The sequence below is a fragment of the Condylura cristata genome, unplaced genomic scaffold (assembly GCF_000260355.1).
Source record: "Condylura cristata isolate star-nosed mole 26May11 unplaced genomic scaffold, ConCri1.0 scaffold00005, whole genome shotgun sequence".
In the NCBI taxonomy this organism is placed as follows: domain Eukaryota; kingdom Metazoa; phylum Chordata; class Mammalia; order Eulipotyphla; family Talpidae; genus Condylura; species Condylura cristata.
This window is the reverse complement of record NW_004567106.1, coordinates 17,646,058-17,663,326: the sequence shown is the minus strand read 5'-3', so window position 1 is coordinate 17,663,326 and position 17,269 is coordinate 17,646,058. Positions and strand designations below refer to the sequence as shown.

The 17,269-nt window shown below is 35.5% G+C and overlaps 1 protein-coding gene across 8 annotated transcripts in view; it reads left to right on the top strand.

Annotated features, from left to right (window-relative positions):
- Positions 1 to 17,269, top strand: part of ETV1 (ets variant 1) — an 84,493-nt gene that overhangs the window by 41,049 nt on the left and 26,175 nt on the right. For 6 of the 8 annotated variants that reach the window (XM_012721004.1, XM_012721001.1, XM_012721003.1 and 3 more), the window contains 3 exons: positions 3,749 to 3,878; positions 6,516 to 6,737; positions 10,647 to 10,894. In XM_012721004.1, the coding sequence (XP_012576458.1) occupies positions 3,749 to 3,878; positions 6,516 to 6,737; positions 10,647 to 10,894 (600 nt within the window). The remainder of the gene's footprint in view (positions 1 to 3,748; positions 3,879 to 6,515; positions 6,738 to 10,646; positions 10,895 to 17,269) is intronic. The other 2 variants (XM_012721006.1, XM_012721008.1) reach the window with 1 other exon arrangement.

Here is a 17,269-nt window from a genome sequence, read left to right as displayed (position 1 = left end):
CACGACGTATGGAGTGTGGGAATCCTCATTTTCTCAAATGCTTCTGGGTAACAGACTGATGGGATAGATTTGAAAATCCTGTGTTCAGAATCAACTTGCCTCTGATAGCACTTGGTGAATCCTTATGTCTTTCCTTCCAGAGTCACTTTAGCAAGTTCATGGGAGTCAGTCTAAAGTGCTAGGGCTCAAAACAGTGGATCCCCCATGGTGGATCATGCCCCTGGCTTCTGGTATTTATAATATTAGGTGGGTTTCATCATGCTAGAAAGCGTTCCTCATGATATGCCAGATGTGCCATGTCTCCCCTGACTCACTTGGAATAATTTCTCCTATGAAATTAAAGTGCATTCTCAGATAACTCAGGAGGCCTGGCATGTTTAAATATAAGCATTAAGCATTGCTTAATACTCTTCACATTTGTTAACTTTCTCGAGGCATGCAGCCATTATAATGCAAAGCATTCAGTGGACCTATTGATGAACTTTACATATCTAGTTATATAAGCACAACTAAGAGGAAGATAGAAGTTTTTTCAGCACTGTATATTATTACTAGAGCCCTTTTCCACTCAGTAACACTGACATCCAACAACAACAACAATAAAGGATCCTTGAACTTTATGGATTAGTCTAGTCTAGTGGTGAGCTTCAGGTATGATACCCCCTTTTTTGCTTGGTTTCTTTTACTCAGTATGAGAACTATGTTTTTGCATATATCAGTAATATGTTCCTTGTTATTCTTCTGTAACGTTTCATTGTGTGAATATTCTGCAATTTATCCATTGTTGATGAACAATAGAATTTTCAGTTTGACCATATGTAAAGCTACCATGAACATTCTTTTACTTACTGGTTTGTGTGTGTGTGTGTGTGTGTGTGTGTGTGTGTGTGTGTGTGTGAGCATATGTGATACTTTCTGTTGGAGTTACACCTAAAAGTATAATTGTTGGATCTATAAAAGGTACATTTATTAATGTGAACCTTAGCAGATACTGCCAAAATATTTAAATCAATTTATACTCTAAGCAGCATATACAAAAGTTCTTGTTATACTGTTCTACTTAAAAACTTGGTAATACCAATGTATTGCAGTTAAACCAATGTTGTGGAGTATAGTAATAACCTCATGTGGTTTTATTTGCATTATTGTCTTGAAGCATCAAGATGTTGACTACCTTCTCATACATATTTCGTTGTTCTTCCTTCATTTGTTTTGCCATTTACATAGCCACTCTCTGAATTTCCTGTTTAAGCCATTTGCCCATTTTTCATTGGGTCATTGATTCTATCTCATTAATTTTGTAGTAATTCTTGTAATGTTAAATTTGAAGTCTTTGTCAATTCTATTTTAAACATCTTCAGTGTAGCTCACTTTTACTCTTTTAGTAGCATCTTTTGATGAAGAAAAATTTCAATTTTAAAGAAGCCTAATTTGTAGAATCTTTCCTCATAGGGTTAGTTATTTTTATATCCTGATTACTAATCTTTTCTTACCTTATGGTACCAAAGACTTAAAATAGAGTAATAGCAAACACAGTAGTCTCCAACATGCCTGATATTTGATAAATAATCATACTGCACACTCACTTTGCATCATATTGCATTTTGTTAGCTTTTGAGACTTTTTTTAAAGGTTTATTTATGCATTCAGAGCTAGGGTACAGGTCAGAGGTGCAAGGGTAGTGAGAAGCTTCAGTAGGGACAGAGTGGGAAGCAGAACAGACCGTTCAATGAAATACACTGCTGAGGGGAGCAGCGGGTGAAACAAGAGAGAGGTCTTACGCACCATGTGGATCACCTCCCAGGCGGAGGATCAAACTCGCATGAAGCAGCTGTGGCTAGCTTGCAGTGCTGTGTCCTAATCCATTGTACCACCAGGGAGGGCCCTAGCTTTTGAGATCTTAATAATTTTATTCATATAAATAAGATCTGAACACTCAGGTGTAATGATTTCTTTCTTTGAATGACAAAATGAGTTTCTTCAGCATGATGATGCTGGTTTTTCATTGGAAAATGTAAGACCCAGTGTTTATTCAAAGTGTTTAAACTCAGGTATGCACCTTTTGTTGTGTATGTTCAAAGTAATAAATAGACAGAAAAAGTTTTTTTGTTTTTTTTTTTACAAATTTAATATATGTATGTATATATTTTTTTTATTAAAAAGTTTATTTTTACATCATTTTGCACATTTTTTTTCACCATTTCTATTTTAATCCCCACGGGTTTCCCATCACCAAATCACCCCTGTGCCACCACCATAGTCCCGTGCATTTCCCTCCCTTCCCCCCCCCCCCATTTTTGATCCCATTCCCCACTCCACCCCCACAGAATGTCTCTGGTCTATGGTTGTTCATTATTTTTGTTATTTTCTCGCCTGGTCCATTATAATCCTGCTATGAGTGAAACCATCCGGTATTTTTCTTTCTCTTTCTGGCTTACAGAAAAAGTTTTTTAAGAAAACAACACATATGATTAAAGGATGCATCATGCCATAACAAGTAGTGCTTCAGTACACACACACAGGATTTTCTTTTATAATATCTCTTTAAAACCCTTGTGTGGTTCTCCCTGCATTTTTAAAATTTTCATCATACAAATACAGGACTTAGGTAAAAGTGAAGAGACTAATATAATGGAATCCCATCTACACATCAGTCAACTTTTAACATCATCAAATTTTTCTAATTTGACTAATCTCAGTGTATCTTTTCTCCTAAACTATTTAATTATACTTAATTTATTTTTTGAATACTGAATTATTTGTTTTTGAGCTAACTAATTAGAAATATTATATGTGACTTAGAGGTATAGGATCACACCCTAAGGCATATGTTATACAGCATACCACTCCCTACCACCAAGGCACTGAAAGTCCCCCACCATGGTGTGTTATATTCCCCACCCTCCTCTGGTAGCCTCAATTCTACAGTTACACTTCTCAGGTTTTTTCAGTTTGATTTTATCTGACTCTTTCTTCTGTTTCTCTAGATTCCACATATTCAAGACTTTTATGGAATAGTCGAGACATACTATTTTACTCTTAATAGTTTCTATGTTATGAATCCTCAGCCATACATATTTCTTCCCTTTTATATGATCTTTGTAATGTATTAAGAATTAATGGGTATAGAAAAGGAGAAAACATCATTTGATATAGAATTTTTTTTTTAATGGTAGAGTACTTGTGACCTATACCCTCAACATATTTATTACATTTCAGTCATACTTATGGTAGTAGTAGAAGACAGGTACATTTAACTCTTTTATAAATAACCATTGGCCTCAAAAGATGTAGAATTAAAAATAAAAATTGTGCAGAAATCTAAAGAGTCATCAGTTACTACTGATTTTCTTTCCCATGGTCCAGTTGCCATTCTTGATGTAATTTACTATTGGTGCATTTGCAATATTCTCCGTCTATTTAGGCTTTAATATTTTCTTCTTTAACTTATTGGAAATCATTCTGAAAAAATTTCAAACTTCGTAAAACTTAGTTTGGGGGGTTTGTTAATATAGCAAAGCAAATTACAAGTTTAAGTAATCAGAGAGTGTAAGTGTGCATTTGGCTACATAATAAAAGCAGAAAGGAATATGCTGAAATTCTCCAGAATTTTTTCTTGTGTGATTTTTCTCATGTGTAAATTCATATGAAGTACTAATGAAACTTTAACCAGAGAAATAGAATAGATTAACATACTGAATTCCTAACTTTATTTCACTTTTGTGGGTATTTTTGTTTTGTTTTCTAGTGGCTTTTCATGGCCTACCACTGAAAATCAAGAAAGAACCCCACAGCCCATGTTCAGAACTCAGCTCTGCCTGCAGTCAAGAACAACCCTTTAAATTCAGCTATGGAGAAAAGTGCCTGTATAATGTCAGGTAAAGCCGTTAGTCATGTATATGTAGAGAATGGTGGTTCTTACTGAAACAAAAAGTATCAGAATTATATATAATCTCAAGTCATGTTTTGTGAGTTCCATCTTCAGCAGCCAGTGAGCTAATTAGATAATGCATTTAGCCAAACTCTGAAGAACCGTTTACTGTCTGATCACACACTTTTAGAATCATTTTAAAGCAATAATTTTCATTGCAATCATTAGTAGCTTTTCTACTTTAGTGATACATCTTGGGTTTGAAAAGAGGGTCTTTGTTGGCATGAGCAGCTATTGAAAGTTCTCATTAGAATGAGTGCATTATGCACTTTAGATGGAGTTCATAGGAAAAAAATGAAACATTTGGCAGGTCTAAGCAGTACATTAATTATCTGACAGACATTGCAAATGATCTATAAGATGCATTCATGGACAGTTGCAATAAAGTTAGAATTTTATAAGGCTTAGCCAAGGCTATTATCTATTAAAAAGCCAGTTCTTCCTCTTGATGATAATAAAGGGTGGAGTAGTAAAAGTACATTGTTCATTTGTTCGAAAATTTGATAACATATATGTTCATTAAAAACCCTTCATAGTAAATTGCATTCTGTTACTTTTCATTCATATTGGTCTCTAAATGCATAAGGAAGGAGTTGGCTCTGTATAATATAATTCTCAGTTGCTCTAGAAAATTAGTTCTTAAAAGGAATTTGGAAAGTTACAAAAATAATCACAAATATTTGTGGTTTTGTAATTTACACCAGTTAAAATTATATGATCTGACAGAATCTCCTGTATCACCATATGTTTATTACATATACTGTTTATGTTCAAGATAAATATTAAGTTCAAGACAGATTTGTGTAGTCTCATGGCAGATGATCAATGCTTGGATATTTTATTACTATTTATACTAGCAAACATACCTTTTATATCTTCTTTTCCAGGAGGTTTACCAGAGCCTGAAATTATGAGTCAGCTCACTGTTTAAAAAAATGATCTTTTGTAAAAGCTATTAAAGCATACTGAATTCAGACAAGACAATATTGATCAATAGTTTTATTTTATAGTACTTTTAATTTTTCCATGTTCTCCTGAAGAGAATATTATATAATCACAAGATAATTATTTAAAATATTAAAACATTTTAATTAATGAGGCAAATACAGAATGGTTGTAGCATCTCAGTTTTCACTGGAAGATCGACTACAAAATAACTACTGCTTTATATAACATATCTGATGTATATAACTTAACAGTAAAGTATTTGCCTGAATACTTTGAGGTTCTTCATGGATTCTAATAATTCCTACAATGATTTATGAATTAAATTTGGAACTTCTATGCCATATTAAAAAATACACACATACAATATGGGAAAAATAATGCCCTCTGTTTTCTTTTTATATGGGAACAAGACAGGTGAACCATTTTATAAAAGTGTGATCTCATTCACTAATAACATTAAAGAAAATAAGTAGATCCAAATATACTATATGACTTTACATTAAAGTAGAGCATATATTTCTGTTATTTTTCACTTTGATGAAATTCTATAATGTATAGCTACAGCCATGGAATAAATTATTACATAAACCAATGTAAAAAGTGTTTCCTTTTTAAAGAAAATTATGTATTGGTGGATTTTTTAATTAGAAATAAGTTTTTTAAGCTATAATTCACTTTTTTGTTTGGAATGTAACAGATTTATTTATAAGAAAATAATGTTTTAGATGGTAAAAATTGTCACATTCCTGAAATTAAGCCACAGAAACAACTCTTAGTGTTTATATTACAAAGTTACTATGTTATATATTTTATTCTTTTGTGGTTGTATTTAAAAGTTAGAAAATGATAATAAGATCTTCCCTTTAGCATTGTTTTTACCTATTCTTATATTCCAAGAAAGTTTTAATATATCATCGACATTTAAATTTGCCTCATTAATCTTTATTATCCCATGTGAGGAAGTTAATGCCAAGCATCATTTATTTTACATAAAAAGAATGAAAATAAGCAAAGGCATTAGTTTTTAAAAATTTACCACAAATAAATGCAAGTCAGATATTGTTTCCTTATTAAAGTATGTTAATTCTTGCTCAAAAGTTTTTTATAGTGTAGTTGAATTATAATATGAGAAATACTTAATGATTTAGAAGAGCTATATCAAACTTGCACAAGGAGATGTATCAAGAATAGATGGAAATTATGCCAGTTTTCATTGGTGGAATTTCAGTGTTTTCCTTATTTTAAGTTGTTTGCATATCCCTTAAAATAAGCATTTTATGAATATTTACAATTCACTTTGTAGTTTCCAATTCTGTGTGTCTGAGGGATGAAATATTGCCCTAAGATGATGATTTTACCTCTTGGAATTATGAATCCTAACATCTGCAAAAAGTAAATGTAACTATACAAATGCATACAACTGTAAAAAGCAAATAAATAAATAAGTAAGCATTTTCTATCCATGCCTTTTAGGTAAGATATTCATTTCCTAATTTCTGTCTATAAATGTGATGATTTTGAAGATTATGTGTCCTGGAAGGACATAAGCAAATTAAGCAAATAATAAAAATAATAATAACAACATTCTAATTTAATTATGGGTTTGAATTTTTTTTTTTTATTTGCTCTCAAGCAGCAAATGTTGTCCTCTTTTTGGTTCCCTGGGTAGTGCCTATGATCAGAAGCCACAAGTGGGAATGAGGCCCTCCAGCCCCCCAACCCCGTCCAGCACTCCAGTGTCCCCACTACATCATGCATCCCCCAACTCAACTCACACGCCGAAACCTGACCGCGCCTTTCCAGCTCACCTCCCCACATCGCAGTCCATACAAGACAGCAGCTACCCCATGGACCACAGGTAAATGGCAAATACCTTTTTTTTAACAATTTGTGCAAGAAATTCCTAAGATCCATAGTAGATTTAAAGTGAGCTTATTAATGTTGCTCTTCTGGGCAAAAGAAATATTTTTAGAAAGAGCTTGCTTTATAGTTATGAATACTTTGTGGAAAAATGTCTTGTATAAACAAACATTGCTTTTGTAAACATTTAAATTGGTTGCTAAATTGGACAATTAATTTATCTACTGACATTTGAACATTTCCCTCGCTTTGCTTGAATTAAATTGCTTCACTTAAACTTTAAATCAGATCATCTCATTTTTATGAGCATATGTGTACTTGTTCTAGAACGTTAGGAGACTAATTTTAGAAGGTGGCTTAGGAATTAGGTTCTCTAATTTAGATTGAATGGCTTATTTGTACATAGTTTGGCAAAATAGGTCCTCTTTGATAAAAATTTTCCATCCTTCCCAAGTGATAAATATTTAATGTTAGTAGGTGCATGACCCTGGAAACTGAGACTGTACAGTGAAAGAAATAAAGACTTAAATTATTATTAGTTAGAAAATACTTAAATTAGTATTGGTTAGAAAGAGAGACTACTGTGGTTAGAAAGTTTGATTCCTAGAGCTGGAAAAAAAATATATTTAAGAAAAATAATAGTACAAGCTAAACCACAAGTAGATTTTATGTATAGCATCCTTTCGTTCCTCTGCTTTCTTTGCTGACAAATTCTTAACTATACGTTCTGTGGGAGAAACAACAAAGATCTGGAGCACTGGATGAGTTTGTGATGTCAATACTCCTCACATACCCCTCTGGTTGACCTCAAGTTAGCAGTGTGATAACCCTGAATGAGAAATTGGAAAGGAAAGTGTAACAACATGCCATTACACAGTATTTTTACCCTGAAGCAATAATGGTCATAAACAACCTCAAAAGGATAATTAGTAATAAAATACAGTAATTGGGAAATGATGAGTTTTGAGGTTTTATTGTCTTTCTTTTGAATATAATTTAGAATATTATAAATTGACTTAATTTAATACTTCACGGGAACTGTTTTAACATTTGGCTCACAAAGCTCCAGCAACTTTATATAAACCAGCACAAATAAGCTCTGATACACAGGAATACAGGCACCAATTGCCCTCCTAGAAATCAGCAAGGGACCAGAGAATGTGCCATTGGTTAACTTTCTCAAAATAAGGGTGTCTCAAATCCACTGTCATAGGTTACCTCATGGGCGCAGTCTCAACTTTGGTAACTTTTCCACTGAAGGGATTAGGTGAAAACATTTTTTTCCAGTGTGACAGTAAATTGCATTTTCTTCTTTGTTTCCATCACTGAATCCTCTTACACATTAGTCATTAAATGCTTCCCACTCTCTTCCCCTTCTCACTCCGTAGACATGAGACCTTGTCAGGACGCACTGGTATGTGCATCTGTGTAAACAGTTTTGTAAATACAGATGAAAGATATCTTACTGCAGGGTGGCCATTGAACAGATGCACATTGTGTTGCGCTACAAGCAAAAACAGTTATAGAAAAAGCGTCTTTTATTTTGTCTTCTTTTGGTTACTTCCCAGAGTTCATAATAGCTAAGCCTCTGACACTTCAAATAATTGCCAGAACGATGGATTGTGTAGTGGCTTTTTGTGGAATTATTTCTTATGGAAAGGGACTGCTGACCAAGCAGGATGCCTGATTTAGGTGACCTAACTTGAAATGCTTTAGCCAAATCCATTTTAGTTTCTCTACTTGAAGTCAAATATCTGAGACTGAGAACAGCCGGCCCGGAACTCGAAGAGGGAAGCTCAGGGTCTTTTCCCACTGCCCCCCACTGGGTTTTGAGTACAGTACCAGCTGGCCAATCCCAGGAAAATCTCTGAAGCCGTATGTTTCTGAGGAGGATTTCTTGGAGGGCTCTGGCTAACAAATGACAGTCCCTCAGTTATAAATGGAAAAATTTGCTCTGGTAACAGATCCTTTCCCCAAATAGCCCCCTCCAGCCTGGGCACCCCACGTCACTCTGGGAATGCTTCGTGGCCAACTGGGCTGCGCCCTGCTTCCTTTCCTCAGGCTCACCGCCCTCAGCTCAGGCCTTTGGCACTTTTCCTGATCCCACTCTGCAGGAGTCCTGGTCTCTTTTTCTCCATGTTCCCTGCTACTTATGCCTTGCTTTTAATCAAAGAAATCTTCAGAATATTCTCCTTGCCCATTCTCTTCTCTTCCAGAAGCTTCTCAAGTCACCTCTTTACCATGAGTCAATAGTGCGTAAAAATGGCATCACAAATGTGCAGCTTCCTCTGAAGCTGTGTGTTTGATGTATACATGGTCCCCAGCAAGTCCCAACTGCCATCAGTTTGGCTCGTAAAAACAAATGGCTTGATTCCTTACAAAGCTCTTCGTATAAGTATTATTAACTTCCTTTTAAGGCTTCACAAGTGAGTTGGTTTCTTATTTTAACTTCAAGTTACAATTTTCTGATTCACTCCTTGACAGTTCTTAATGATAATTTCTGTTTCTTTTTTTGGCTAATGAAATAAGCAAGAGAAGGGAAATGAATGCAGTGCCAGTCAGCCTCACTGTTTTGCAATATCTGAGTTTCTAAGTTTATTTTCTGCAGGTGTAGGTGAATTTCAGTGCTTTCTATGCAGCCAGTGAGCCTAGAGTTAAATCACAGGATGGAGTGTTCTTGGAAATGCTAAGCCAATTGCTTAGCCATTCTTAAGCCTCTACCTTATTTTTATTTGATGTTACCAAAATTAATATTAAGCTTCCAAATTAAAGTCTCAGGAGCAATTTTAATGGGGGTGGCAAGGATTGGAGCAGAGAGGAGTTCAGAGGCTTTATTTACTCACAAAAATTATTGGATGGACTATTTTTAAGCATGCTTGGGGCATTTTTAGAGCACTTTTAAATCTTTAATTAATACAGCTTGTGGTTTCATCAGTGAGGTTATGGATAAGAAACACAGAACTGAATGGTTTTGTTATTGGCCAATCATTACATGGGATTACCGAGAAGGAAGGCTTTCTACCAAAGCCTCAGAACTTCCTCATGACCTCGCTGCAAATCTACCTACTACATAAAACAAGTTATTTTCATCTTTGGATATCTGCTGTTTATTCTATGTTTACATTTAAAATCAACCTGATATTTATTTGAAGTTTTGGGAAGCCAATATGCTCTATTTTTGCTTGACAATAAAGAGGCATTCTTTAAAAGACCAACTTGGATTTTGATTTCTTTTCCAGTTTTCTTTCTCATTAGAAAGTAAAGTTATTTAGAATGTCATTGAGGATTGAGGACCCCCTGCCCATTTGAGAAGAGAGTTGTTCTTCTTTTCCTTCTCATAGCTGATGATAGGGAGGGAAAACCTACATGTAGATTTTTTATTTGGCTCCTTATTTTTTATTTTTTGTTTATTAGTTTGCTAACAGGTTAAAAGGGGATGCATTTGAGATCACAGTCTTTATTATCTCTGTTTTCTTTCCTGCATGCCATTATTTGAGACCCTACTGTAGAAATTTGGCAAGTTACATAATTGATTTAGAATAGGACATTTTAGCTGTGAGGGCATATACAGTTCCATAAGGTGTTCTTCTCTTATCCCTACTAAAATCATGAAAATGGTGTTGGGAGAAACTAATTAAATAGAAGAGGTACACAGATCACATTGTGATTTGAGGAAAGCACAATACTACTGACCCACAACAGAGAGACCTAGTCTTTGTTAGAGGTGTATATTTCAATGCAGTTGCTGTCATGTTCATTAATTAGGCAGTTACAAATTAGAGCAGAATTTTAAAGAGTACTCCTCACTGCCATTTCTTTCTTTTTGTCTTCTGTGTGTTTTTAAACCAGTCAAATTTAGCAGTGGCCTTATTACCATTTCATTTGAAACTCATACTCTTCTTCCCAGATTTCGCCGCCAGCTTTCTGAACCCTGTAATTCCTTTCCTCCTTTGCCCACAATGCCGAGGGAAGGACGTCCTATGTATCAACGGCAGATGTCTGAACCAAACATCCCCTTTCCACCTCAAGGCTTTAAGCAGGAGTACCATGACCCAGTGTATGAACACAACACCATGGTTGGTGGTGCGGCCAGTCAAAGCTTCCCCACTCCTCTGATGATTAAACAAGAACCCAGAGATTTTGCATATGATTCAGGTGGGTGCATGCTTTATGGAGTTACATTTAAAATATCTCATTTGCTTGTCAACGTGATCAGTATTGACATCGGATTGAGTGGTTCATGACCATTTCTTGGTGGAATCTTTGATTGAATTCCTAATTAGAATCTTTTGCTATAGGTGAGGGGTTAGACTCAAGCCATTTTTTTAAGAGCCAGTTGTTTGAAATAATGTCTAAAAATGAAAGTAGTGCCAAGTGAAATTTGGAAAATCATGGGCATGCTCCTCCAAGAGAATAATTTTGTAATCTTTTCTAGGTTATGTGCTTTCTTTCCTTTTGCTATGTCAGTACTACTTAATAGCAAAGTCTATAGAAAGTTATATGCTGTACTGGACCACTTATTGCTTATAACTTTGACTCCCTTTATAGATATCAAGATTCCAAAGGTCAGAAAATAAGGATTCTTACATTTTAATAGAGGAGTAGCAAAAAAAAATGCAGATATGTGGTTTATTCATAGACTTCAGCTTCAGTCTCACTAAGCCGGAAACACTGCACAAAGGTCTGTGTGAAGGTGAGGAGAGCTGCAAGGAGCGCTTAATCATAATTGGTTCCAAATGTTACTACCAAGTTTGCCTTGAGACCCTAAAATAATTACTTAACTCACTGGTGCTTAGTTTCTGGGGAAAAAAAAAAAAGTATGAAATCAAAGCTAATGTACTGTTAATATTTTTGTAGCTGGTAAATAGATGATTATAGACATGGAGATATTTGAAAACAATGTATTTTCCTTTTATTTTCTGAATATTAAGTGGTAAATGTTCTTTATGATGGAACTATTGCTTCTTTAAGAATAACTGCTCAGAGTTTTTTTGTCAGTTCTACTTGAAGAAAAAAATTTGTCTCCAGGTTTGAGTTTTCACCTTCTTTAAAATTACCTGATTTATCATGAACTACACTTAAAACTTGGCAGGAGGAAACTCTCCAAAGAAGTTCCCTCAGGGCAAACTTTTTTTTTTTTCCTCACTGTGTGAGAGGACTCAGGACTAAAAGGAACTGCCCACTTGGAGACCATGACTGCCCTTCTGGAAAGTATACGGACTACCCAGAATTCATGAATAACCTGCTTCCCAGACCTTGAGTCCATTTTCAGGGAGTGAGTGGGTTCATCCCAGACTTACTTTTCTGAAGGCAGAGAACACTGTGCCTATGTTACTACAAGGTTCAAAGAGGTGTTCTAATGGCAGCTGTTTGTGGGAGCATGAGGATGGAGTTTAAATGTGACCACTCGTTTGTCTATGAGGCCCTCCATGGTTTAGCATAGTGTGGAGCTGAGGAAAGGTAAGAAGAGGGAAAGCCGGAGAGCAAGGATGGGAAGCTGCTCCACACCATCTCTCCACTGCTGATCTTAGAAATTTTTCCAAATGCTAAATCTGATACCTGCATTCCACATTGTCATAATGGTATATTTTCATAGAAGGAGAGAGGAAATAGCATATATGTTAAAGTTCCATTGGCTGGATTATAAATTTAAAATTGGAATGTGTGATGTGAAGATTTTTATTTGAATGCTTGCCTCAGGACTTGAATTTGGAGGCTTGGTACATTCAGAAATGGGCTGCAGTATTTTCAGTTTAGAGCTTTTTATATGCGTCCATAGTTTATGCCTGTAATTAAGAAGCCTGCAGTATAATGGGACTTTATTACATATAGATAGAATTCTTTTTTTTCTGTAATTTTCAAATACTTCTCAGTGATATGATCCTTATTCTCTAACCTACATTTCAGTTTGTTAAACTGATTTTTGAACTCACCATGATTTCAAGAAATAGTATAAGGAAATCAAACAAACAGCCTAAATAATTGCTTTGAAAGGATTTATAGAGCATGAAATTAAAAAAAAAATTCTTTGTGTATTCTAGAAATATTTGTATATGTAGAATCTTAGAAAGGTTAGCATTGAAAATGTCTTCTTGATTTTGTGGCTTCTCTATTTATTTATATATACACAGACACATACACACATATCTGAAGCAACTATTGCTTGTCTGAGAATAACTGCTGAGTTTTCCATCAGCTCTACTGAGGATAGAAAATTGTTTTTTATATGCAATTATACATACATATATATGTAAAACAAAAGGCAAAACATAGGAGCTAGTGCTGTACAATTTCATTGCAATTTTTGTGCATTTTATATGATAATTTCAGAGGTCATTCACTATCTGACCTCAAAAGCACTGTCTGACCTCAAAAGCACAACTTGCGTCATTTATAAAATAAAAAATATAAGGTTCTCCCTGGTGGTGCAAAGGGTTAAAGTGCAGCACTGCAAAGCGATCTGCAGCCACTTCAGTACGAGTTCAATCCCTGGCCAGGGAGGTAACCCACATATGGTGCAGCAGACCTCTCCTGTCTTGCCTGCTGCTCCCCTCAGCAGTGTACTTTGTCCATCTGCCTATTCTGCTCCCCGCTCAGTCTCTGATGAATCCTCTCACCTCTTCTGCCCCTCTGGCCTGTACCCCAGTTTTGTATGCATAAAGAAATAAGTTTTTTAAAAAATATGTAGTCCATGTCTTAGCACAGTCTGCTATAATAAAGTACCATCAACTGGGGATTCAATACAGGTGCGTTTCTCACAGTTGCATGGTCCAAGTACACTGAGCAGGTCCTCCTGGCTGTAAACGCCATTTTCTCACTCTGTTCTCACATGGTTGGGTGAAAGATAGAGCCCTCTGGTTTCTCTCCCTTGTAGGACATGGCTGCCATCATGGGATCCCCATTCTCAAAACCTCATCTAATACCATAGGCCACCATAATACCACTTCCAAATTCCATCATCTTTGGCATCATCTTCAGCAGTGAACTGTGAGGGACCTTTTTTCAGTCCATAGCTGTTTGGGATCCCATTTCAAAGATAAACCATGTATTTTGTACATGACTTGCTAGAAATTTTATTTAGAATTTGAGACATGTTAATTTTGTGTTATTTTTCTCCCCTCTAAATTACTCAGATTTGAAAGTTATACAGCACCTTTGAATTCTGATTTAAGTACTACCAGTAGCTAAATAGTAAAGCTATAATGCTTTACTGTATTTACTGTAGTAACAATATAACTATTAAATATCAATCTGTGATTATAAAAATGTATTTACTGAACACTAAATTGTGGACACTATGATGCTTAATCAAAAGGTATGATTTCTAGATATTGTCACTACTTCTTGGGTCCTTGCTGTAAGAGCATATTAAATAACCTTTTTTAGGAAATCTAATGTATCATCACTAAACCACTGGTATTTCATCTACTTACTAGCACATTAGATATTATTTTAAGTGATTAAAAGACATTGGAAAAAATCCTGTGTCGTCAGCCTACCTGGCATCTATGATACTAAAGTTATCCTTTCAGAAGGCCTCTAGAACTCTTTATTGTTTAATTTGATATAACATAATGTTGTGACAATAAAAGAAGCTTTGTAAGTAAAAAGGTAGCATGATTATACTCTAATAAAACCTGACATTAATTATGACATGGGAAATGGCAGGTCTATTAGTTGTAATTATAATTACAGGGATGCATTTTCAACTGCCGATTATTTAAGCTAAAAATTGCAAAATATTATTCTAGAAGCTAGGAATTTTTATTCCAGAGGAGAGAAAAAGGGTTCATGAGAGATGGAGGAGATAAAAAAATTGATGCTTAGGGTAAATTTGATGAGCCAATCCTGTGTCTTATTAAGTTCTCAATTGTCCGGTTACATCTGTTATTGTTCTTTCCCTCTGTTCTTCTTTAGCTAATAGTGCTGCAAAAACAGGGCAGTCTAGTCTTTACCCTTTTTTGTTTGATGATTAGTTGGGTGTTTCTTCCTAGATCCAATATGATCTCTTCTCCGTCCCTATGACTTAGTGAGTATACGGAAAGGTTGGATATTCACTGAGTGCTTTTCAAGTGTCATGCATAACACCCCATTGTCACTGAACCCCATGGCTGTGTTCCTATCTTCATATTCCCGAATATGAGGTATTGTGTGTTCAGGGTGGCTAATGAGACTGGTATTCTTGATGTGAGATTAAGCGTTAGAATTGTATGTGCTAGGTGATTGTATGGTAGTTTGTTTCATTTTATTTATTTTTTGAGAGCTTAGAATAGTATTTGTAGGGAGACTTCCCTACAAATACATATATGAAATGAAAGTTTGTTTCATGAAAATATCAGCACACAAATGAAGAAAGATGTAAACTACATATCTATAATTAAAAAAATAAATAAGTAAAAAATATCAGCAGACACTGTTAATAATGCACTTTATAGAATCATTTCACCCTCAGAAATTTATCCTAAGGAATGAGAAGACACAGTTAATGAGATGGAGAGGAAAGGAGGGATATGGCAGGAAAGAGAGGGAGAAAGAATGTAAATGTATATTTAGAGGTGAGGTAAGTTATGAGTTTTCATAACAAATATTAAGCAGATTTTAGAAGTGAGGTATCCATGGTTTTTTGGTAGAATTTAATGAAATGAAAATAATGAATGAAAAAATGTGTAAAGAGAAAGTCCTGAAAAATAATACTTGGCACAGAAAAGCAGTGGTTATATATGGTAATAGTATAGGAATTCCTATTTTGTCTATTTTTTTTTTTTGAGATTTATTCAAATAGAGCTGGGGTATTAGCCCAGAGGTGCAGGGGCTTCACTCGAGACACAGTGGGGAGCAGAACAGGCAGATGGACAATGTACATGGCTGAGGGGAGCAGCAGGCAGGTCAGGAGAGATCTGCCAAGCCATGTGGGTCAGCTCTGGGGCCGGCCGGGGATCAAACTCGCACTGAAGTGGCTGTGGCCAGCCTGCAGTGCTGCGTCCCAGCCCGTTGTGCCATCAGGGAGGGTCCAGGGTGTTTATATTTTAACAATGCTTATTTACTGCTTTGCTGATCAGAAAGTGTTATCATATCGTAATTATCAATTCATTTAGAGTCAAAGAAGAAAAGTGTTCAAATTAATCAGTGTTATAAGTAACAAGCATGATAAGTAAAGGTTGATATTACAGTCTTTTCATATGTAGCAATCCCAACTTACTTTTGATTACTTTGTCTATTTCTGTTAGTCCTCCAGGGCTGCCTAGAGAAGGAAAGAGCATTTGTATGCTACTTGGTGCATTTCAGGGATTTGCCTGCAAATCCCACCTTTAGTTAAGTTTTTTGCTTTTGCACTTTTTGGGGTATGCTAGAAATCTTATCCTAGGAGTTGGTTGGAGGGGTAATGAATTAATAAGATGTTCTTAGCCCTCAGAGCCTATTCTATTACTCTAATTAGTTTAAAAGATGACCTCCATACATGTGGTAGAGCTGTTTAATCTAGTATCTGGGAATAAAGAAGGGTAAAGCAGGACTTTCAGGGACAAGAAGGTTGCAGAAATAAGAAATGAGGTAAAGGTAAGGACAATGAGCTTTGAAAGGAGGAAGTAGTGGTAGAAAGTAGGGGGACGGCATTACTGAAGATAATGTCTTTCTGTTCTTTCATTTTGTTTTTTCATCCCTTCTGCTGTTACTGAAGAGGCTTTCTTTCAGTGTGAAGGCATGAAACACACATTGTCAGTGCTGTTTTAAATTTGGGAAATTGATATGGTAGTTGACTCATAGACTCATATATTTTTTTTAACATTTATTTATTTATGCATACAAGAGCTGGATTGCACACCAGAGGTGTTGGGGTGAGAGGATTCACCAGAGATAAAATGGGGGGCAGAACAGGAGGATCTGCTGAAATACACTGCTGAGGGGAACAGTGAGCGAGACAGGAGAGGGCTGCTACACCATGTGGGTCACCTCCCTGGCCGGGGATCAAACTCATGCTTCATTGGCTGCAGATTGCTTCCTAGTGCTGAGACTTAACCCTTTGTGCCACCAGGGGGGCCCAAATCATAAATTTTTAAACTCATGAGCCTTTGGAGAACACCAATTTTAAATTCCTTCTCCATATCTGAATCATACAGATAAAATAGCAAGACTTATCCAAATAAAGTAATTTAGCATCACTAACATACTTTGTGACATAGCCCAAACTAGAACTTATTTCACAGGGTTTGTTTAAATACCCAAATAAAGGCTCTTCACTCTATAATATGTTTACCTATCTTATTGATTGCTTTCTTAATTTTTGGAATAAATCCTTTTCCATTATTTTTAGACACTCTACATGATCCAGAGCAATAAGATCATATGCTTTGAGACCTCAGGTACCCTTTTCCCAACTTGCATGAAGTACATTTCACATTAGATGATCCCCAAACTTTTTTTCCAGTTGTTAGATGTTAGGGACATCTAGCTCAAAACATCAGTTGTTTTGAGATAGGAAAATATAGACCCTCAAATGATACCAGTGATTAAAATGCAATCTTTTTTTTTTTT